General features: G+C 45.1%; 1 protein-coding gene across 2 annotated transcripts in view; it reads right to left on the reverse strand.

Annotated features, from left to right (window-relative positions):
- LOC128692607 (transducin-like enhancer protein 4) overlaps positions 1-24,930 on the reverse strand; it is a 222,011-nt gene that overhangs the window by 169,390 nt on the left and 27,691 nt on the right. For both annotated transcript variants that reach the window (XM_070089847.1, XM_070089846.1), the window contains exons 3-4: positions 21,020-21,114; positions 1,424-1,487 (exon numbers count right to left, since the gene is read on the reverse strand). In XM_070089847.1, the coding sequence (XP_069945948.1) occupies positions 1,424-1,487; positions 21,020-21,114 (159 nt within the window). The remainder of the gene's footprint in view (positions 1-1,423; positions 1,488-21,019; positions 21,115-24,930) is intronic.

Consider the following 24,930-nt stretch of genomic DNA (forward strand, 5'->3'; position numbering starts at 1 on the left):
CAACCACACTACCAGTGAACCACCACACACACTACCAGTGAACCACCAACCACGCTCCCTCACATTATTCCTACTCACCCTCTAATCACCCTGTCGACGGGGGACCTTATCAACCAGACTAATTAATGCCTGTAGCTGGAAACGCCACCCATAGCCTGGCTGATCAGCGACCGCCTGCACGAACTACTGAACCCTTTCTCTTTAAGGCAAGATCCCTTGATAATTCCCCTCATATGTAGGACCGAGGGGAAAGGGTATTGAACACCCCACAGCTGTTTCTAATTGCTGATATATCTCTTAAGTGTTCCTGTTACATCCATACTTTTCGCTGGGGTTATTCTAGGACCATTTTATTGTTATGTTCAGGTAATTTTATTGATTTCCGGGTTATCTAAAACCATTCTAGTGATTTTTGGATTATTTAAAGGTCAATTAGTGATTTGAGTGGTATTTTAAGGCCATTTAGTGATTCGGTTATTTCAATGACTTCATTGTTATTTTAAGACCTTTTCAGTGTATTTAATGTTATATTAAGATCATTTTGATGACTAGTGTTTTTTAGCCACTTTAGTGTTATTTTAAGGACATTTTAATGACTTGATATTTTTCAAGCCATTTTAATGCAGTCAGAAGTCACAGTGAGCTAGCAGTGAAATATCTTCTTGGTAGTCAGTGTTTCGAGTGTTTAATGCCTGCTTCAGACACCGTAAAGTGGCCCTCTCTGGCCCACATATCCATCACAGCCTGGTTGATCCGGTACTTGGCGGAGGTGCATGTCCAGTTTCCTCTTGAAAACCTCTAAAACTTGTTCCGGCAGTGTTTCTGATATTCTGTGGTAGAGTGTTTGACCACGGATGATGATACAGTGTTCTCTTACTGTGCCCAGGGCATCGCATGCTTTTCACTGGGTTTATTTTACATTTTCTCCCATATCTCTCACTCTAGTATGTTGTTATGGTAGAGTGAAGATCTGAAACCAGGGTCCCCTGTACGTCCCTCCACGTATATATTATCATGCATCTCTCTCTCTCTCTTTCTCTCTCTGTCTCTCTCTCTGTCTCTCTCTCTGTCTCTCTCTCTCTCTCTCTCTCTCTCTCTCTCTCTGTCTCTCTCTCTCTCTCTCTCTCTCTCTCTCTCTCTCTCTCTCTCTCTCTCTCTCTCTCTCTCTCTAGGTGACTATAACTGGGTGATTACAACTGATAAATGGTTCGGAGAACCGACAGGTTGATAAATCAGACACACGTGCAACACTTGGAAACGTGACGCCATGCAATGTATTGGACTAAGGAAGCCACTGGTTGGTGAAACCTTTCCACAATCAAGATACCCAAGTGTTGCAGATATGTCTATGTCATCACCAAGCACAACTGAGTACAACTAGGTGACTAAAACTAGATGAGTACAACTAGGTGAGAACACTTACCATAACATAATGTCTTTGCATTTCAGACTTTTCTTGTACTAGTTTATCCGCTTCCAACTTGATACTGAAAAAAGAAAACAGAATCTTGAGCCTGGAGGAACACACATATTGTAAGATAAATAATAAACTGTGCTAAAATAGTTAGAAAATTGAAATTTCGTATGTAATTAACGATAACTTTTTTATGCTTAAAGATTATATATATATATATATATATATATATATATATATATATAAATATATATATATATATATATATATATATATATATATATATATGCAAAACAACCACTCTGAAAGAATAGAGAAATTCCAAGCGCATTCGTGACTACTCACATTATCAATAATGATAATGTGAGTAGTCACGAAAGCGCTTGGAATTTCTCTATTCTTTCAGAGTGGTTGTTTTGCATATTTTGAAATCACCTGTTTACTGTGATCTTATTGCATATATATATATATATATATATATATATATATATATATATATATATATATATATATATATATACACACACACACACACATACACATGCATAGATGTATGAACATGTACAGCATAGATTTGTGTGTTGTAAATATGTATGCATGAATCTGCAAGAATGTATATGAAAATCTGCAAGGACTTGTGAGTATGTAAATGTATATATTGACATGACAGACAGAGGTAGTGGACAAAGTCCTGAGCTGGTGAGGTTCGGTGTCACTAATATCACTATTACACTTGGCCACATTAAAGTTTAAACCGTGTAAAGTGACTTCACTTCAAAAACATCAAATGCCCGTCATGTCATTGTTATCATGCATCTCTCTCTCTCTCTCTCTCTCTCTCTCTCTCCACAGTAAATAAATAAACTTGGATAAATGAAACACGGAACGGTTGGGGATCAAACCCAGGGCATGTGAGTCCTAACAATCACAGGTGTTAACCACTGGACAATACTGAGCTGTGGTTTTCAGGACTCACCTGCTCTGGATTCGACCCTCACCCCGTTTGGTGATTTGTTTGTAATGGTGAGCCAGTTAAATACGTGAAACTTATTCGCAGATGTGTCTGTCATGAATATGTGGACCAGCCAGCAGCAACAGCCTGCTTGAACCATTAACAAACACCTAAGACCCTAGAACCATTAAGAAACACCTACTACCCTGAAACCATTAACAAACACCTAAGACCCTGGAACCATTAACACCTAAGACCCTGGTACCATTAACAGACACCTAAGACAATGGTATTATTAACAGACACCAAAGACCATGGTACCATTAACAAACACCTAAGACCCTGGTACCATTAACAAACATCTAAGACCATGGTACCACTAACAAACACCTAAGACCATGGTACCATTAAAAGACACCTAAGACCTTGGTACCATTAACAAACACCTAAGACCCTGGAACCATTAACACCTAAGACCCTGGTACCATTAACAGACACCTAAGACCCTGGTACCATTAACAGACACCTAAGATCATGGTACCATTAACAGACACCTAAGATCATGGTACCATTAACAAACATCTTAAGACCATGGTACCATTAACAAACACCTAAGACAGTACCATTAACAAACACCCATGACCATGGTACCATTAACAAACACCTAAGACCATGGTACCATTAACAGACACCTAAGACCCTGGTACCATTAACAGACACCTAAGATCATGGTACCATTAACAGACATCTTAAGACCATGGTACCATTAACAAACACCTAAGACCATGGTACCATTAACAAACACCTAAGATCATGGTACCATTAACAGACACCTAAGACCCTGGTACCATTAACAGACACCTAAGATCATGGTACCATTAACAAACATCTTAAGACCATGGTACCATTAACAAACACCTAAGACAGTACCATTAACAAACACCCATGACCATGGTACCATTAACAAACACCTAAGACCATGGTACCATTAACAAACACCTAAGACCATGGTACCATTAACAAACACCTAAGACCATGGTACCATTAACAAACACCTAAGACCATGGTACCATTAACAAACACCTAAGACCATGGTACCATTAACAAACACCTAAGACCATGGTACCATTAACAAACACCTAAGACCATGGTACCATTAACAAACACCTAAGACCATGGTACCATTAACAAACACCTAAGACCATGGTACCATTAACAAACACCTAAGACCATGGTACCATTAACAGGTACCCCAGGCAAAACTAGCAATGCTTCAGGAAACTACAGGTTTACACAGAAAAGATCAAACCTCCAACCATCCCCCACCCCTCCACGCTCCCCAACCATCCCCCACCCCTCCACCCTCCCCAACCATCCCCCACCCCTCCACCCTCCCCAACCATCCCCCACCCCTCCACCCTCCCCAACCATCCCCCACCCCTCCACCCTCCCCAACCATCCCCCACCCCTCCACCCTCCCCAACCATCCCCCACCCCTCCACCCTCCCCAACCATCCCCCACCCCTCCACCCTCCCCAACCATCCCCCACCCCTCCACCCTCCCCAACCATCCCCCACCCCTCCACCCTCCCCAACCATCCCCCACCCCTCCACGCTCCCCAACCATCCCCCACCCCACCACCCTCCCCAACCATCCCCCACACCACCCTCCCCAACCATCCCCCACCCTCCCCAACCATCCCCCACCCCTCCACCCTCCCCAACCATCCCCCACCCCTCCACCCTCCCCAACCACCCCCCACCCCTCCACCCTCCCCAACCATCCCCCACCCCTCCACCCTCCCCAACCATCCTCCACCCTTCCCAACCCTCCTCCACCCCTCCAATCCCCCCAACCATCCCCCACACCACCCTCCCCAACCATCCCTCACCCTTCCAATCTCCCCAACCATCCCTCACCCTTCCAATCCCCCAACCATCCCCCACAACTCCACCCTTCCCAACCATCCCCCACCCCTCCACCCTCCCCAACCATCCCCCACCCCTCCACCCTTCCCAACCATCCCCCACAACTCCACCCGTCCCAACCATCCCCCACAACTCCACCCTTCCCAACAATCCCCCACCCCTCTACCCTCCCCAACCATCCCCCACCATCATAAAATGACTGACAGCCAATTTACGCCAAATGATCTTGTATATAGGGAAAAACAGGCCAATTTGTGATAAGTGGAGTCGCTGAAATTGGACGGGGCAGGGGTGGAGAACTGGAGGGGAGAAACGGGGAGAGAGGGAAGAGAAGGGGAGTGAAGAGACGGGGAGAGACAGAGGAAAGAGAAGGGGGGGCGAAGAGATGGGGAGGAAAGATGAATAAGGAGATAGGAGAGGTGTGGTGGGCAGAAGAAAGGGATAGGCTGAGGAGAGGAAGAGAGAGAAAAGGGCCAGACCAGCCTGGCCTAAGACTAGGCTGCCGGAGTACCAAAATCTCTGGAAACCCATCGAAACCTTTGGAAACCCATCGAAACTTCTGGAACCCCATCAAATCCTCTGGAACTCCATCAAAACCTCCGGAACACATTAAAACCTCTGAAAACCTCCGGAAACCCATTAAAACCTCTGGAAACTCATTAAAAGCATGTGACGCTGTTGTTATTGCTGCTGTTTTCGTTGTTACTTTTTGTTGTGTTATTTTAGTTTTTGTTTTTGTCTGTATCTTTTTTTTTGTCTTTACCGTTGTTTCATGTAGTTCATGACACTGTCGTAATGGGATGAATAAAAGTGAGAAAACTCTCGAGTCCTCTGTATCACAAACAAGAACTGGAATGAGGTGTCTCAGTGTGCAGGGAGGCGTGAGGCTGAGAATGATACACATGTTTCTCAGTGTACACGAGACATACATGAGTATCAAGGACTCACAAGTTGAACACACACACACACACACACACACACACACACACACACACACACACACACACACACACACACACACACACACACGAGTCTCAAGGACTTCCAAAGAGAAGAGGACCAAAGTTGGGTTTTACTATGGGGTTCACAAAGTGGGTTCAACTATGAGAGTGGAACCTTCTTCCCTCCCTCCCCCCCAGAGTGGAGCCTCCACATTAAAACAGGAGCAGCCTCCTGCCACTCCCAGCATCACAGAAATTAATTGACGTTCACTGTTGGACGCGCCCGGGACACACACTTGAAAAATGCCATTAACAGGTGACGGTGTGTGTGTTTGTGAGGGGGGAATGGAAATGGGTGAGTAGTGGGGAAAGAAGAGGAGATGTTGTGAGAATGCCTCTTTGTATAATATATATGTTGTGCCGAATAGGTAAAATTGGTCAATTAGCAAGAACTCATTGAAAATAAAGTCCTTTCTAAAATTTTCTGGTCAGAAACCGGGCCGCGGGGGCGTTGACCCCCGGAACTCTCTCCAGGTAATGTAAAAAATTAATAATTTTATATAAAAAGAACCTTAGAAATCTTACCTAACCTTCTTATAACAAGCGCAATTTAATTTATTCTAATCCAGCTAAATATATTCTAAAAAAGTTTACAGTAATTTAATAATAAACAAACATAATGAAATATATGTTTTCATTAAGTTCAGAATGATTTTTGCGAAATTATTGCATACACAAATTTTCGCTTGTCTTATTTGACAAGAAAAACGTTGCTATTTAAGCCAAAATTACAAATTTTATCTATTCGGCACGACATTACACACACACACACACACACACACACACACACACACACACACACACACACACACACAGGAAGACAGCAGCGAGTCATGGTACGTGGCGAGGTGTCAGAGTGGGCACCTGTGACCAGCGGGGTCCCGCAGGGGTCAGTCCTAGGACCAGTGCTGTTTCTGGTATTTGTGAACGACATGACGGAAGGAATAGACTCTGAGGTGTCCCTGACACACACACACACACACACACACACACACACACACACACACACACATACACACACACTACACACACACATACACACACATATATATATATATATATATATATATATATATATATATAGGTAGTATGTTGGTAGACAGCAACCACCAAGTTAGTGTGAAATAGAAACTTGTAATTGTTTTACATGATGGTAGGATCCCTGGTGTCTTTTTTCTGTCTCATAAACACTCGGGATAACAGGTATATCTTGCTACTTCTACTTACACTTAAGTCATACTACACATGAATGTGCACACATATATGTATTTACACAACCATCTGAGGTTTCTTTTATTTTCTTAATAGTTCTTGTTCTTCTTTATTTCATCTTATTTCACTGGGGAAGTGGAAAAGAATCCTTCCGCTGTAAGCCATGTGTGTCGTAAGAGGCGACTAAAATGCCGGGAGCAACCCCCTTCTCCTGTATTAGCTGCTAAATGTAAAACGAAAACTTTCGCTTTTCGTTTTATACCCTGCTTCTGTGGGAGACGGCTGGTGCGATACAAGATGCAAAACAACCACGGGGGAATTGAATGATAGCGCTAGACCTTTCGTGTTGTAATCAACACATCAGGAACTTGCAATGCTGCAGAAACGAGTAGGAAGTCAAAGCAGATACGTTCAAGGGAACGATTCTAGGACTTCCCACTCATTTCTGCAACATTGCATGCTCTTAATGTGTTGAATGCAACACGAAAGGCCTAGAGCAACCACGGGAAGAGTTGAATGGTATATATATATATATATATATATATATATATATATATATATATATATATATATAGATAGATAGATAGATAGATAGATAGAGAGAGAGAGAGAGAGAGAGAGAGAGAGAGAGAGTCATTACAATGAGATGTCGAGATAAAGAAGCCAAGATAGCGTGACCAACCTATCCACTCTCCCCCCCCCCTCCTTTCCTAGATCGCAACAAATTAGTTAGTCCAATATTTGGCAACCCATTAAGGGAGGATAGGGGTGGGGGAACGTGTTTATATGGGGAGGGGAAGGAAAGGGCTTTGGGATGAGTGCATGGAAAGAGAGGGGGTGGGGAGTGTTTACATAGGGGGGAGGGGTTGAGTGGCGCGTGTGTTTGCATGGGGAGGAAGGGATGGGGTATGTGTTTTCATGGGGTGGGAGGGATGGGGTTTGTTTTCATGGGAAGGGAGGGATGGGGTATGTTTTGCATGGGAAGAGAGGGATGGGGTCTGTTTTGCATGGGAAGAGAGGGATGGGGTCTGTTTTCATTGGGAGGGATGAAGTGTGTGCTTACATGGGGAGGGATGGGGGTTGTGTATGCATGAGGATTGGTGGGGTGTGTGCTTGCACGGGGAGGGAGAGGTAGGGTATGTGATTTCATGGTTAGGAGACAGATGGGGTGTTGACATGCGGAGGGAGGGTGAGAAGTCGGGGTGCCTGCCTGCATGAGGAAACAAGGAATACAGAACACAGGAAGTAAGAGAGCCAGGATCATGGAGATACATTAAGAGGAACAGGATCATGGGGACACAGTAAGAGGACCAGGATCACGAGGACACATTAAGAGGGCCAGGATCATGGGAACACAGGTGGAAACCTTAGAGTGGTTGAAAAGTGGAATGATCTGGGTGAAGCAGTGGTGGAGACAAATTCAATACGCAGTTTCAAGAGTGGATATAACAAGGCCCAAGAAGCCAGAAATCAGTGATGCCGATGAAAGTGATCCATGAAACAAGGCCGTGAGTTGAGTCTCGACCCTTTCAAGCACAACTCGGTGAGTACAGGAGTACCATCACATAGCATGAAGAAACTGACTTGTATGATAATATCAATAAGGAAAAGGCCACAAAAGTCAGAAAAAATGATAAGGTGGATACCGAGAACTTTCAAAATAAGAGAAACAATGCCAAAGGTGACACTTTTCAGATCATTTGTGCTCTCTTTTTTGAATAACATTAGCTTCAGAGAGTACACTCAAGTACTTTGACGGGTTCCCAGTAGTTTTAAGTGTTACATTGACTCTACGCATGCAGTAAGCTATCTACCTGGAGGGTATTCAGGGGATCAACGTCCCCTCGGCCCGGTCCATGACCAGGCCGCCTGGTGGATCAGAGCCTGATCAACGAGACTGTTACTGCTGGCCGCATGTAGCCCAACGTACGAACAACAGCCCGGCTGATCCGATACTAACTTTAGGTATCTGTCAAGTTCCCTCTTGAAGACAGCCAGGGGTGTATTGGTAATTCCCCTTATGGCTGATGGGAGGCTGTTGAACAGTCTTGGGCCCGGACACTTATTGTGTTTTCTCTTAGTGTAACAAACCAGGGGTTTGTTACATCGCCTGCCAAGTCCTTTGCTTTCGTAGGGAGTGATTTCTGTGTGCAGATTAGGGACCAGTCCCTCCAGGATCTTCCAGGTGTAAATTACTATTATGTATCTCTCTCGCCTGTACTTTGCCCACCTCTGATATCTCTCCTGACTGTGAATGAAGAATTCACCACCGAACAATATTCTAACAAACTATGTATCACACTAGACAACACGAGCAACAAACTATGTATCACACTAGACAACACGAGCAACAAACTATGTATCACAACAGACAATATGATCAACAAACTATGTATCACAGAATGCAAGAACAAGTCATGTATCACAGGTAAAAACAAGACAAAGATAAAATAGGTAAACAAAAAAAAAAAAAGACAGAAAACGACAAAAAAAACAGATCCCGTTTACCACAGAATGAAAAAAAAACGATATTTATTATCACAAAGAAGAGAAAAAATGGAGAGATGCACCACTTCACAAGAAGAAAAAATAGAAATAATACCATTGCAGCCGAGTGTCCCCTTCCCTCCTCCCCCTCCCCTCTTCGCCCTCCCCCCTCCCTCCCGTCTACACCAGACCTCAGACAATAAATTCCGAAACCCTCCTCGTCGTTCACGCCTCGATGCTCAGCTGTTTAGGTTCAGATCCGCCGTGAATGGAGTCGCGGAGCGTGAAAAGGGGGATGGACTGGCGCGGCGGGAGGCGGGCGCGGCGCGGCGGGGCATCCAGGCGTCTACAACGCTACCTGCACAACACTGCCTACACCTCCCTGCCTTCCTTTTCTACCCTTTCTCCCTCCCTGCCTTTCCTTTCCTTCCCTCCCTTACTTCCTGTCCTGCCCTGCCCTTTCCTTTCTTTTCCTTTCCTTCCTCACTCCCTGCCTTTCCTTTCCTTCCCTTCCTCCCTCACTATGACACTTTCTACCTTTTCTCCTTTCATTACTTTGTACTTCTTGCCTGCCATCCTCCCTCCTTCCTTCCCTGTTTACCCTCTTACGTATCTTCTTATGTCCTTTCCCCTCTCTACTTTCCTACCTCCCAGGCATCCTACCTCGCTCCTTGCCTACCTACTTACCTACATTGCCTTCATGAGGGAAAACGGTGGTGGGAAGGTGGTCGCATGAAGGGGGAGGTCGTGTACAGCGAGCAAGAGACCGGTCGCAGTAAAAGGGGGGACCAGTTATATAGCCGCAGCTCTTGTCGAAACATACAATGGAAATTCGCACGATTAGATATGAAGGTTGGTCGGTATATTAATGGACCAGCCAGCCCTGTTACACCCAGCAGTGGACCAGTCAGCCCCACTACACCCAGCAGTGGACCAGTCAGCCCCACTACACCCAGCAGTGGACCAGTCAGCCCCACTACACCCAGCAGTGGACCAGTCAGCCCCACTACACCCAGCAGTGGACCAATCAGCCCCACTACACCCAACAGTGGACCAGTCAGCCCCACTACACCCAGCAGTGGACCAGTCAGCCCCACTACACCCAGCAGTGGACCAGTCAGCCCCACTACACCCAGCAGTGGACCAGTCAGCCCCACTACACCCAGCAGTGGACCAGTCAGCCCCGCTACACCCAGCATTGAACCAGCCAACCTCGCTACACACAGCAGTGGACCAGTCAGCCTCACTACACACACCAGTGGACCAGTCAACCCCGTTACACAGCAGTGCACCAGTCAGCCCCGCTACACCCAGCAGTGGACCAGCTAACCTCGCTTCACACAGCAGTGCACCAGTCAGCCCCGCTACACCCAGCAGTGGACCAGCTAACCTCGCTACACACAGCAGTGCACCAATCAGTCCCGCTACACCCAGCAGTGGACCAGCTAACCTCGCTACACACAGCAGTGAACCAGCCAACCTCACTACACACAGCAGTGGACCAGCTAACCTCGTTACACACATCAGTGAACCAGCCAACCTCGCTACACACAGCAGTGAACCAGCCAACCTCACTACACCCAGCAGTGGACCAGTCAGCCCCGCTACACCCAGCAGTGGACCAGCTAACCTCGCTACACACAGCAGTGCACCAGTCAGCCCCGCTACACCCAGCAGTGGACCAGTCAACCCCGCTACACACAGCAGTGAACCAGCGAACCTCGCTACACAAAAGTGGAGCAGCCAACCTCGTTACACACAGCAGTGGACCAGCCAACCTCGCTACACACAGCAGTGGACCAGTCTCGCTAAACCCAGCAGTGGACCAGTCAACCCCGCTACACACAACAGTGGACCAATCAGCTCCCCTACACACAGCAGTGGACCAGCCAGCCCCTCCTTTATACCCAGCAGTGGACGGAATATATTATATGATCCGCTTTATCAAGACACCCGTGTTAAACACTCTTTTACTCTCCCTCCTTCCTGCCTTAAACTCTTGTCCCTTGCCCTTACCTCTTGTCCCTTGCCCTTACCTCTTGTCCCTTGCCCTTACCTCATACCTCTTGCCCCCTTACCTGAGAGACGCTGAAGCATGTTTTTCGAAGGTCAACAATCCCACGGTTCGGTCCCTGACTAGTGGTAGCTCAAAGCCTAATCAACCAGGCTTACTTCTGGCCACACACAGTCCAACGTACGAACTACAGCCCGGCTAATCAGGAATTGACTTGATTACAACAGACCAGGGGTCTATTGTAATTCCCTTATGTATGATGTGAAGTTGTTGAAAAAGTATTGGGCCCCTTTCACTTACTATGTTATCCCTAATTTTCATTAGGGGTATTTTGCACCGTCTGCAGAGCTTCTTTTGTAACTTTTCTGTGGACAGATTTGGGATCAGTGCCCTTAGGATTTTCCTGAAGGATACCTGAAGGGTGCTTCCGGGTGTTAACGTTTCCACAGCCCAGTTCCAGGTCAGGCCTCCTGGTGGATCAAGGTTTGATCATCCAGGCTGCTCACGCTGGCCGCACACAGTTCAATGTTCAAACCACTGCCTGGCTGCCCAGAAACTGATTTGAGGAACTTGTCAAGCTCTCCAGTGTAACTTATGATGTATCTTTCTTGCCCGCGTTCGAAGGAGCACAAGTCAAGGGACTTCAAACTTTCCTAGTAATCTAGGTGCATTACTTATATGTGCGCTGAAGGTTCTTTGTACATTCTCTAGGTGTGCAGTTTCACCTGGCTTAAAAGGGGCAGTTAGTGTACAACAGTATTCCAGCCTATATAGAACAAGTAACTTAAAGAGAATCATCATATGCTTGGCATCCCTTGTTTTGAAGGTTCTCATTACCCATTCTACCAATTTATTCACGGTTGTGATAATGGCATTTGCAATCCTTGAAAGTGAGATCTTCTAACATTATCACTCCTAAGTCCACCACGTTATTTTTTCATGCTTATTTTGGTATCATCTTTGCAGATACCAAAATAAGCGTGAAAATCACCTTGGTAGAGTACACGAAAAAAAATTGCAAGAAGATATAAACATTTTTCCAGTGAGCAGTGAAGGATAATATGGCGTTTAATATGTCAAGCTCCAACTGTTTAGATACGGAAAGAATGAAGAACTCAAGAGAGACACCGTATACAAAACGCAAAAAAATTACCATACAGAATGAAAATATATGTAAAAGATCTGGGTGTAATAATGTCATCTGACCTTCCTTTCAGAGAACACAAGGTAAATATCATGCAAGTTGTAAAATGACAGGGTGGATAATGAGAACTTTCAGAACCAGGAAAATAGTGCCACATTTAAACTTTTCAAATCTTTGTTCTCTCTTGCTTAGAGTACTAATCAACGTTGACGGTTCCTTTTAGGGCAGCAAAAATCAGAGCTGGAACAGCTACAGGGATAATTTATGATCTGAATGAATAAATCATTTAAATTACCGGAAACGCCTCAGAGTCCTAAATAGGTATTCATTGGAGTAGAGGAGAAAAAAATACATACATGGAAGGTACTTGAGGGCCTAGTCTCAAACCTGCATACTGCTATTAACACACTGGAGTAAGAGGTATAGGAAAATGTGTAAATTAAACCCAGTGAAACACAGGGGGCGCCGTGGGTACAATAAGAGAACATTGTATCAACATCCCTGGGTGCAGATTATTTAAAACTCTACCACAGGATATAAAAAACATTGTGTAGAAGCTTTCAATGTGAAATTGGACATGTATCTTCTCCAAATCCCAGATCAACCATGTTGTGAGGGATATGTGGGTCAGCTGGTCTCCTGCAGTAAGAGGCTGCTTGATCAGGCAAGTACCAGACAAGCATAAGCATAGCCCAAGGAGGAGCTGCAAGGGCATGAAAGCTCTTTAAAGCCTTCAGAGGAATATCAAAAGTACGAAACTGTGGCAAGTGTTATTATCTATACTATCTGCTATGAGGGTAATAAACAGTAAAGGCGCCAAGACCGTGCCTTGGGGAACTGACTTCTTTACTTTGCTAATGCTGAATTTTGCCCTGTTAACTGTTACTCATTTTGTTCTATTTGTCAAAAAATTGAAAATCTATTTGCCTTCGCCTCTTGCTTCTGCCTTCATTTCACCTCTTACCCCTGGCCTCACCTCTTGTCTTTACGTTTTAATCCTGCCCTCCCCTTTTCTCTTGCCCCTGTATTCACCTCACTTCTTGCCTCCTACCCTTACTTCACCTTAGGAGAGATAATGTCAGAAGATCAAGGATCACAGCAGTGTTATTATCACAGCCGCAAGAAGTGATAGGCTGTATAACTAGAACATTCAAAACAAAAAATAAATGCTAACCTAATGTTGGTAATCTTTAAGTCACTTGTTCTCTTCACACTGGAACACTGTTATATACTAACAACACCTTTTAAGGTAGGCGAAATTGCAGACCTAGACAATGTACAGAGAATGTTTACTACTAGTATAAATTCAGCCTGGCACCTAAATTACTGGGAACATTTCAAGTCCCTCGACCTGTACTCCTCGGAACACATGAGAGAAAGATACATCTTAATTTATGCCTGGAACATTCTGGAGGGATTGGTCCAAAATCTGCACACTTCAGTCACTCCTACGAAAGAGAGTTCGACAGATGTTGCTAAAAAAATCCAATGAAAAGCAAGGGTGCACTGAGTACCTTTAATGTGTTTCGAGAGTCTTTCTACTTCTGGAGCCCGGACATGGGCCAGGCCCAGATTTATCAACACCATTCATATACAAGGCTGTCTTCAAGATGAAGTTTGATAAGGGAAAATATCCCCACCATTTATGCTGAAGGAGATGCTAGGTTCTCTCTCAGGCAAGCACCCTGTAAACCACAGACAACGTTAACTGTTGTCCTGTAGTCGATTCAGGGAGTCACCTCCCTCGCGGCCCACTTCAAGGGGGGCAGATAAGGAGACTGAACTCTCTCTCTCTCTCTCTCTCTCTCTCTCTCTCTCTCTCTCTCTCTCTCTCTCTCTCTCTCTCTCTCTCTCTCTCTCTCTCTCTCTCTCTCTCTCTCCTCTCCACACACTCTCTCTCTTCTCTTTTACTTCCTCTCTTCTACTCTTCTCAAACCGTTTTCGTCCCCTTCTTCATACAAATCTATCCTTCCCCCCAGTACCACTTCTGTGTTCAAATCTTTCCCCTACTTCTATCCTTCCTTCCTTCATTCCCTTCCATCTGTTCTCCCACTCCCTCCCCGTCCCACCATGTAATTCCCTCCCCTACCTCTTCTCCCTCCCCTTCTTCACTCCCTCCCCCACTAAATTACAGGCCCCATCACAAAAGGTGGCGATAACTTATTTTTTCCCCAAGATAACTGCATGGGGTTAGAGACACTGGGGACTCTCTCCCCCATCGTCCCGCCCCAATCTCCCCCTCCCACCTGCGTAAATATGACCGCTGGTCACGCAACGGTGGTAAGGGAGAGCCTTCTTGATGAAGCAGCAACAGTCTGGTGGACCAGGTAGTTATCAGGGAACCCTGGCTCAGTCCAGGGTAGAGATGCCAGGACAATGATGAGACTGTCCAAGCCTTCAGGTGTCCCATAGCTCGATTGGTACCGCACTCAGCTCACACACTGAAGTCCGTGGTTTGATCCCCGGTACTGGTGGAAACATTAGGACGTGTTTTCTTAAGACACCTGCTGCCCCTGTTCACCTAGCAGTAAAACAGGTACCTGGGTGTTAGTTGACTGGCGTGGGTCGCATCCTGGGTACAATACTGACCTAATTTGCTTGAAATGTTCTGCATAACAAGGGGCTTTTTATAGTGTCATTGTTGTCAACTAAGTCTGTACACGTTGTGCATATACTTGTAGATATACTTAAAATTATTATTATTATTATTATTATTATTATTATTATTATTATTATTATTATTATTATTATTATTATCTTGTGTACTCAGGCTGGAACACTGCTGTATTTAAGGACCCACTTCAAGGCAGGAGACATTGCTAAGTTGAAAAACGTGCTGAGAACATTCACTGCTCTTGTAAATTCAATCAGACATCTGAACTACTGGGAGCTCTTGCAGCCTTGAACCGTACTCCCTGGAACGTAGACGAGAAAAATACATCTTAATCTACATCTGGAAAACCCTGGAGGGATCTGTTCCAAATCTGCACATTGATATCACTCCCTATTAAAATAAAAGACAGATGATGTAAGTACCCACAATGAAAGAAGAGGTGGGTTTCATGAGAGATATCTCAATAAGTGTAAAGGGACCAAGACTTTTCAACATCCTTCACACATAAGGGGGGATTACCACAGACCCCTGGCTATCTTCAGGAAAGAACTAGTTAAGTTCCTCATCAGCCGGGCTGTGGTTCGCACGTTGAACTGCGTGCAGCCAGCACTCAACAGCCTGACCTATTAGGCCGTCAACCAGGTCTGGTCCGAGACCGGGCAGCGGGGATGATGACACGCGGAACTGCCTACATGTAAATCCAACCACCAGCACCACCTCCCCATCAACACTACCACCGCCCACCACTATCACCACCCATCACTATCCATCGAACACTAACACTCACTAGAACCACCAGCATCACCACTCACCAATACCACCACCCATCACCACCATCACCCACCAGCACTACCCCGCCCCCACCACAATCACCACCCCCTACAACTACCACCCACCAGCACAACCACCACCTGGTAGGGAAGATAACACCTCCCAGGAGAAGCTTCTAGAGTAGCGGGACGGACGTGCTGCCCTCAACCACCTGATTAATGCTAACAACACCAGTAATAACACACCACAGCAATGTGGAAATCATGGGGAGGAAATGGTGAGGGGGAGACGGTGTGAAGAGGAAATGGTGAGGGAGAGGATATGCAGAGTAGCACAGGTGAGGAAAGAAGACAGGTGCAGTGCACCACAGGTGAAGCAGAATCAGTGATACAACATAACACATGAGGTACGTTCACGGTGAAACAGAGACCAACACTGAAACACAAAACTTGGTGAGGGAGGATGGTGATGGTGAGAGGAAGGATGGCGAGGCTGTGACGGTGAGAGGGAGGATGGTGATGGTGAGGATGTGGTGAGAGGGAGGATGGTGATGGTGAGGATGTGATGGTGAGAGGGATGATGGTGAAAGGGAGGATGGTGATGGTGAAGATGTGATGGTGAGAAGGATGATGGTGATGATGAGGATGTGGTGAGAGGATGGTGAGAGGGAGGATGGTGAGGATGTGATGGTGAGAGGGACGATGGTGATGGTGAGGCTGTGACGGTGAGAGAGAGGATGGTGATGGTGAGGATGTGATGGTGAGAGGGAGGATGGTGATGATGTGATGGTGAGAGGGAGGATGGTGATGATGTGATGGTGAGAGGGAGGATGGTGATGATGTGATGGTGAGAGGGAGGATGGTGATGATGTGATGGTGAGAGGGAGGATGGAAATGGAGTGAAGATGGCGGAGGGAAGAATGGTGAGGTTGGAGGGACGGGAACGGAGAGAGGATGGTGAGGAGGACGGGGGGCAGATGATGTGGGAGCAGGAAGGAAATTATGATGAAAGAAATGATAGCATGTAAGAACATGGTGTGGAGGTGAAATCAACAGACGCTTACGAGATTATGTGTGTTAGTTACCATTTTGTCCTAGGCACATGTCGATTAGACACTAGGCCTGGTGTGTGTGTTTGTGTGTGTGGTTGTGTGTGTGTGGTTGTGTGTGTGTGGTTGTGTGTGTGTGGTTGTGTGTGTGTGGTTGTGTGTGTGGGGTTGTGTGTGTGTGGTTGTGTGTGTGTGTGTGTGTGTGTGTGTGTGTGTGTGTGTGTGTGTGTGTGTGTGTGTGTGTGTGTGTGTGTGTGTGTGTGTGTGTGTGTGTGTCGTGCCGAATAGTTAAAACTGGTCAATTAGCAAGAACTCATTTAAAATTAAGTCCTTTCTAAAATTTTCTCTCATACGTTTAAAGATATATTTTTTCGTTTATGTTAATGTAAAAAATTAATAATTTTGTACCAAAAGAACCTTAGAAAACTTTTTATAATAAGCGCAATTTAATTTAGCCTAATCCAGCTAAATATATTAGATAAGTTTACAATAAATTAATAATAAACAAACACAACGAAATATATATTTTTCGTTAGGTTCAGAACGATTTTTGCGAAATTATTGCATACACAATTTTTCGCTTGCCTTATTCGGCAAGAAGAACGTTGTTATTTAAGCCAAAATCGCAAGTTATATTTATTGGGCAGATACTTGTGATTTACGAGTCGGTTTTTTACGATTTTCAGCACATTTCTCTATATTCGGTATTTTGGTTAGGTGAGGCTAGGGTAGGTTGAGCTAGGCTCGGTTGTCGCTTATAAGAAATTTTTAACCAATTACACCATAACTCAAAAAATGCAACCGTGCATGATATACCTTTGCCTGGTCAAGCAGGCTGTTGCTGCTAGCGGCCCGCTGGCGCTGATCAAAACTCTGAGGTGTAAACAGATGATAGATACCAAGGGAATCCACCGCAAAACAGTTAATAGAGAGTCAAATAATTACGATAACCAGTCAAATAATTTTCACGCTCACACAGCTGACATCCTCAACCAGATACGCTGAAGTTGATAATTGATTATGTGAGCGGGTAATTCCCTATGTAACTGGATTGTGTTTGGACTTGTGATGCTATATCCGGTGAATCATATTCGCACTCTCTGTCCCGTTAAGCGAATCTGTGATCGGATTAATGACTACTGCGCTCAGCGAATCTGCTGCGATCTGAACAAGGATTACTGCGCAGATCAGCGAATCTTCGACCGGAACAATCATAACTTCGCAGATCAACGAATCTGCTGCGACCTGAACAATGATTACTGTGCATATTCATTGGTTTTCCTGGTCTTCCTGTTCAACTGTTGTAGCCTTGCTGGCAGACCCACCACCACCATGACCACCACCACTACCACAACCACCATCACCACCACCACAACCCCCACCACCAGCAGTCACTGTTGATTATCCTCTGTCTGGAACAAAGTGCTCTCAAAAGAGTTATTAAATTATCTCGCCATCAAGGAGTCGTATAATTAGTCTTTATTCGCAACGATTATTCTCTGTTCGTTTGATTTGTCCTTTGTTCGTGGAGGGAGCGAGAGTTTTCAACACCCTCCCTTCATGCATGAAGGGAGCGAGAGTTTTCAGAACCCCGGTATCTGAAGGACATTTTAGGGGGTCGACTCCCCCTGCGGCCCGGCTCCAAACCAGGCTTCTTGGTCTGATTAATCGCCCAGGCTGTCACCTCGCGACGTCACCTCGAGACCTCACCCAGGACGTCAGCCCGACGTCACCCAGGACGTCTTCCCGACGTCACCCCAGGACGTCTGCCCCGACATCACCTCACGGTCACCATGCTGCCTGACGTCACCCTGGACGTCTGTCCTGACGTTACCTCACGATGTCACCCCACGACATCCCTCATGACATCACGCCTGACATCAGTACATGATATCACACCGACAGTGTTATAGTTTCACAGTGAGAAATTTGTATTCAGTATTGTCCAGGACGATTGAGAGAAGATATGTCACGTGTTAATTCCTCTCAGTCAACGTTCCTGTACTAGTGTTCTCACATGTTCGTGAATGCCTTAGTGTCGATTTTTTTGCAAAGAAAAGCATCATTTACTAGTGCAAGCCATGTTGTAACCGCATGTGCAGTGCGGGTGTGTACAGTTTTACGTGTGTCCTTTGATGAAGTGGTCTGAGCCCAGATGTGTGTGTAGACCACCGTATGGTCTGAGCCCAGACCATTGGTAGCACCCTAGTGCTACATGTCACCGCACTGTGACCATTCGACGACTGATACTAGTCAGTCTAGGCATCAGGTTACGAGTATCTAGCCCCGTGTATGGATAGTAGCTATCCTCGCCGCTCGTAGACGCCATGCCTAAGTCGTACTTGCTACGACTCAATATTGAAATTCATATCACTCCATCTCTTGACCATCAGAGTGCATTTGTGAGTAGACCCAGTGTAGGGACACTCATTCTAACCTCTGCTCTTTCTCACTCTGTCGAGAGGATGACATCGTCAAGCCGCAGTAGCCCTATCGGCAGGTGACTGACTCGTGTCACGGCTTCAGTGAGCAGCCTGCACAAAGTATGATGTCACTTTGATTGCTAGCCCGCTCACTCCTGTTACGGTGTATGCTGCTACGACTCCCAGATGTTTTGCCTGAGTCGTCCCTGCTACGACTCACTCCACTCTCGCCAGCAGTGACAGCCCCAGCGACAGTACCAGTCGAAAAATGTCCTCCTGAGTCACTTGCCAGAAGAAGTCCTGCCCAGTTGCCAAGTACTGACAACGCCTCACTCGAGAGCACCAGCAGGTTGTGCCCCAGGTTGAGTGAACCCTGCACCATTCCACAGGAGACCATATCCCATTACGTCACAGCTCAGCTGCAGCGGTGTCTCCTGTGTTGCAGTACTTGTCTAGACGCAGGAAGACATGCAGTGAAGCCTGCCAAGGCTCACTGCCTTGGACCATAATGTTTATCACACCCTTTTTTTTCTTCCCTCCCTATAGGAAGTTTTTTTTAATCCATGTCCACATGTATATATATGTTTTTATTTGTGTTCTGTGCCCTGTTCCTGCAAAAGAGAGAGACCGAGTTTTTTTTTCAGTCACTCATAGTCGAGGACGACCATGGGTAGGTGGCCGAGCGATGTATGCCCAGTTGGGTTCATATTTCACGGCACTATGGTGCTGACACGTAGTGCCTACCAAGCTCAGCCCACACCACGTTTACCCTGCCTCACTCTGGCAGCCACCGTCATTCAGACAAGAAACCTACTCCCTCGTAGGCATGGGTCTTGCCCGTCTTCATAACACACTGCCTGGGTAGACGACCTCAAATAAAGTAACAAGCCTCCAAAGCCTTATCATTGAACCCGGCTTGCAGAGCTCCCATTTTCTATTGTAATACTCTGACGCTCATCGTGTTCACTCTTAGTCGTTGCAACTGTCTTTAGTAGAGGTATTTTGCACCGTCAACTAACTCTCTTGTTGTCAGACGGAGTGATTTTGGTGTTCAGGTTTGACGCCATAGTTAAAAACACTCTTTTGTACCTGAGTGTAACAGGTGTATACACCTGAGTGTGCTGGTGGGGCTGTTCTTACCTGCCAGGCCACCTGTTCAAATACGTTGTTGCTGCTTGCAACACGCATGCTTGAGTTTGCAGTACACTCAACCACGTCTCTGTGTACCAACACACAGTGCATATACTTAAGTGTATCACAGACTTAACAAACAAACATGGGTTGACCACTTGCGATACAGATATAGAAAATTCACAGACATGCACACTAGGTTGAGGGCTTGTAATTAAGACACACAAACATGTTTCACAGACATATGGTGTTCAGTACTTTTACTCAAGACAGACAATTTTCACAAGCACACAGACATGTTTCACAGACACACAGACAAACATATTACGTACAGACAAAATTAACTGCTTGCTCTACAGACATACAACCGTCTTTGATTTGTCTTATGAACTCTACTCTCGCAGCCCTACCTTAAGCCAGTCTTGTCAGGTGCTTGCCTAGTCAGACTGTTGCTACTGGCGGCCCGCTGGCCCACGTATCCACAGCCTGGTTGATCTGGCACTCGTCGGAGGAAATTGTCGAGTTTTATCTTGAAAGACTTCTACAGTTGTTCCATCAGTATTTCTAACGTTTTCGGGTAAGACTTTTAATAGTTTGGGCCCTCGTACGTTGATATACAGAAGTAAATGGCGTATATGGCAGAGAGACAAGTAGAGATGACTACCTATAATACAGACACACATACAGACGTAGAAACAAAAACATAAAGGGAGGTTGTCAGCTTACGACACACACATACAAACACACACACACACACACACACACACACACACACACACACACACACACACACACACACAAGCTAGGACTCGACCCCTGCAACCTCAACTAGGTGAGTACACACACATACACACAGATGGAGGGAGGTTGACAACTTACTTGTGATACTGTGCTTGTAGAAAATTAAACTCTTCTTTCATTCTGTCACATGACTCCGGGACGGTGAACTTGAAGGGCTGGCCGGGCTGGGGACCCTGCAACACGGGAAGAAGTGAGGTCATTACCTGGGGGCACTTTGGGGGTCATGCCTCTGACATGTAATTCTCATTATTTGGGATATATATATATATATATATATATATATATATATATATATATATATATATATATATATATATATATATATATATGTATGTATGTATGTATGTATGTATGTATGTATATATATATATATATATATATATATATATATATATATATATATATATATATATATATATATATATATATATATATATATACTGTACATCGGTCCACAGCAGGTTTCGAACCTACACACTCTGCAGCAAAGTATGCAGTACTTAAGAAACTCAGCCAGATCCCAGATAAGTATGGGCGGCGCCCATGCTTATCTGGGACATAACGTTAGTGATAAACTATTTCGTCAAATCTTGCTGCCACATGCAGTGAACCTAGAAAGAGATTTTGAAATGCTTAACAATTCGTAAATGTGGAAAAAGACACTTATGTACAGTTCAGGACATTTATTAAAGGAAACGTTTCGCCACGAGTGGCTTCTTCAGTCCTAATACAGAACCTGATACAAAAACCCAAGCATGATTCTGGCACAAGTGCAGGAATCTACACTATACCATGTGGGGGGTGTGGCAAAGTATATGTAGGGGAAACAGCCAGAACTCTGGACATTAGAATAGCAGAAAACAAAAATGCTTGCAGAAATGATGACCGCAAAAACGCATGTGTTCAACATAGAGACGATGTTGGACACCTCATGAAATTCAATGAAGCTAAACTAGTTATTAAAGAAGACGACTTAAGACGGAGAAAATGCATTGAAGCTGCACTAATTTCTGTCAGTAACACTATAAAGCAAAAATCCGGTAGTTACAGTATTTCAAAATTACTAAGCAAGAGGATACTACCCATCCTGGGAACTGGTGTTACTTGATGCCAGCAGGTCCCTCTCTTGCCTCACCTCCTTAGTTCCATTACTACTACTACTACTACTACTACCACCTCCTGAAACTATTTACAAATATTACGACCAATACACACAGCCCTCACTACATCAGTACGTCAAGATTTTTAAGTTCTTGATAACAGTAAATCGCTGGCTGTTTTCAAGGAAGAACATAATAATTTGAAGTCAGTTCCTGATCAGTTGGGCTATGCAGCATACACTGAACATTTTGCGGCTAGCATTAACAGCCTGGTTGATGGGACATCCACCTTGGTAAGGCCTCATTTAAAATTATGCTGCTCAATTCTGGGCATAAATGCTCTGGAAAACATACAGTGACGGATGATGAAGGTGATTCCATATATCAGAAAGCTTACGAAAATTATTTAGAAAGACACGTGACAAACACTACGATATATTTATTAGAAAACGTTTCGGTCCTGGGACCTTGATCATGGTCCCAGAACCGAAACGCTTTCTGATATGTCCTGGTATTTGTGACATGTCTTTCTAAATCAATTTATCTTTACGAAGATAAATAGAAGGCTAAACTAGAGTTGCACTCTGAAAAGAAATGAAAAAACAGAATAAATAGAAGAGAATATTAATAATATGGTGAAAATATCCAAGACGCATTTACATTATTGGATAAATTTAGATTTAGAAAGGTTATAGAAAGCAATGGTTTGGCAATAAAGTTGTGGATAAGTGGAACAGCCTCTCAAGTACAGTCGGTATTTTAAAGAGAGGTTAGATAGGTACTGTATATGCATGAGTGGACCTACCTAGCATGGACCAATAGGTCTATTCCAGTGCTCCGCCATTCTTATAACCTCTCCTCTGTCTCCACCCTCCTCTCCTCTTCTCTCCCCTTCAATTTCTCCCCACTCTGCCCTCTGTCCACTTCCCAGCTCTCCCCTTCCCCTCTCCTCCCCGTTCTCCTCTCTCTCACCTTCCCCTACCTCTCAACATGGGGACTACAATTACCTTGTTTCACACGCTGCCTGGTCGACACGGACGAGCAGCTCCCCGAGTTAAGGTTCAACTCAAGTAGTATTACCCCAGCAAGGCTATCACCAGGCAATCACATTAATGACCACCTTCTCCCCTCCCGGTTGTCATTACAAGAGGAAGCATATTTGTCCAGGAATTTCTGCAGATTATGCATCCACAAGACGTGGGTCAGTGTTCCACAAGACGTGGGTCAGTGTTCCACAAGACGTGGGGTCAGTGTATCACAAGACGTGGGGTCAGTGTATCACAAGACGTGGGTCAGTGTTCCACAAGACGTGGGTCAGTGTTCCACAAGACGTGGGTCAGTGTTCCACAAGACGTGGGTCAGTGTTCCACAAGACGTGGGGTCAGTGTTCCACAAGACGTGGGTCAGTGTTCCACAAGACGTGGGTCAGTGTTCCACAAGACGTGGGTCAGTGTTCCACAAGACGTGGGTCAGTGTTCCACAAGACGTGGGTCAGTGTTCCACAAGACGTGGGTCAGTGTTCCACAAGACGTGGGTCAGTGTTCCACAAGACGTGGGTCAGTGTTCCACAAGACGTGGGTCAGTGTTCCACAAGACGTGGGTCAGTGTTCCACAAGACGTGGGGTCAGTGTTCCACAAGACGTGGGGTCAGTGTTCCACAAGACGTGGGGTCAGTGTTCCACAAGACGTGGGGTCAGTGTATCACAAGACGTGAGTCAATGTCTCACAAGACGTGGGACTCACCATGCCTGTGACCGGTTTCAAGAGTTCCTACTCCCGCCAGCTTCTCTGTTGACTGCCTCGTTAACCAAGCTGTTCTTGTTGGCGGCCAGCTGGCCCACATAGCCATCACAGCTTGGCTGATCTTGCACTCAGTGAAGGTAGTAATCCAGTTTCCTCTGGGAAACTTTTACAATTATTCTGGCAATATTTATATCTGTACAAAAATAACCCGCACATAAAAGAGAGAAGCTTACGACGACGTTTCGGTCCGACTTGGACCATTTACAAAGTCACACTAACCAGAAGTGGAGCAGGACGGCTATATATAGGCAGGAAGAGGTGGTGGTGGTAGTAGTAGTAGTACAAGAATGGTATTGTGCCTTTTTTTGTTATTTAATATTTATATCTGCTGGTAGCAGGTTGAATGGTCTTGGACCACGTATATTGATACAGTGCTCTGTTACTGTCCCTATGATTCTCTGCTTTTCACTGGGTCTATTTTACACTTACCCTCATATCTCTCACTTGAGTACGTTGTTATGGTAGTGTGGATATATAAAATCTGGTAACTGAATCTCTTTCTTTCACTTCAGAAAGTACATTCTTAGTAGTAGTAGTCTGTGGAGTTCCCAGTAGTTTAAATGCTTTATTGACACAATGCGGGCAGTAAACGCCATCTTTATCTTTTCCATTCTTGATATGTCTCCTATCTTCAATGGAATCGTCAACCAGGAAAAGTATTTTAAGTGAGAAAGCACAAGTGATTTATAAGTATCGCCATTGGCATTATTTCTGTTTGTTTTAAAAACTGTCATTATCCACTCTTGTCATTTTTTTCTGGCTTTCAACATCATTTACATTATGTTCTCTTAATGTCAGGTCAGCTGATATTATTACACCAAAAGCTTTTACGTGTTCCTTTCTTTCTATGAAGTGTTTTGTTAACAGTGCCACTTTGAGGTGTGGGTTGGTGTCAGATAAGGTGTGAATCTCACAAGACCTGTAGGTTACCTGAAGTTGCTTCTGGAGGTCACCAGCCCAGTGGCCTGGTCCTAAACCAAACCTCTTGGTTGCTGACCTGATAGATCAGGCTGCTGGTACCTATCACTCGCAGTCCAATATATGCATCACAGCCTGGCTGATGAAGAATTGATTTGAGGAATCTGC

This window comes from Cherax quadricarinatus, chromosome 30 (assembly GCF_038502225.1).
Source record: "Cherax quadricarinatus isolate ZL_2023a chromosome 30, ASM3850222v1, whole genome shotgun sequence".
NCBI classification, from domain to species: domain Eukaryota; kingdom Metazoa; phylum Arthropoda; class Malacostraca; order Decapoda; family Parastacidae; genus Cherax; species Cherax quadricarinatus.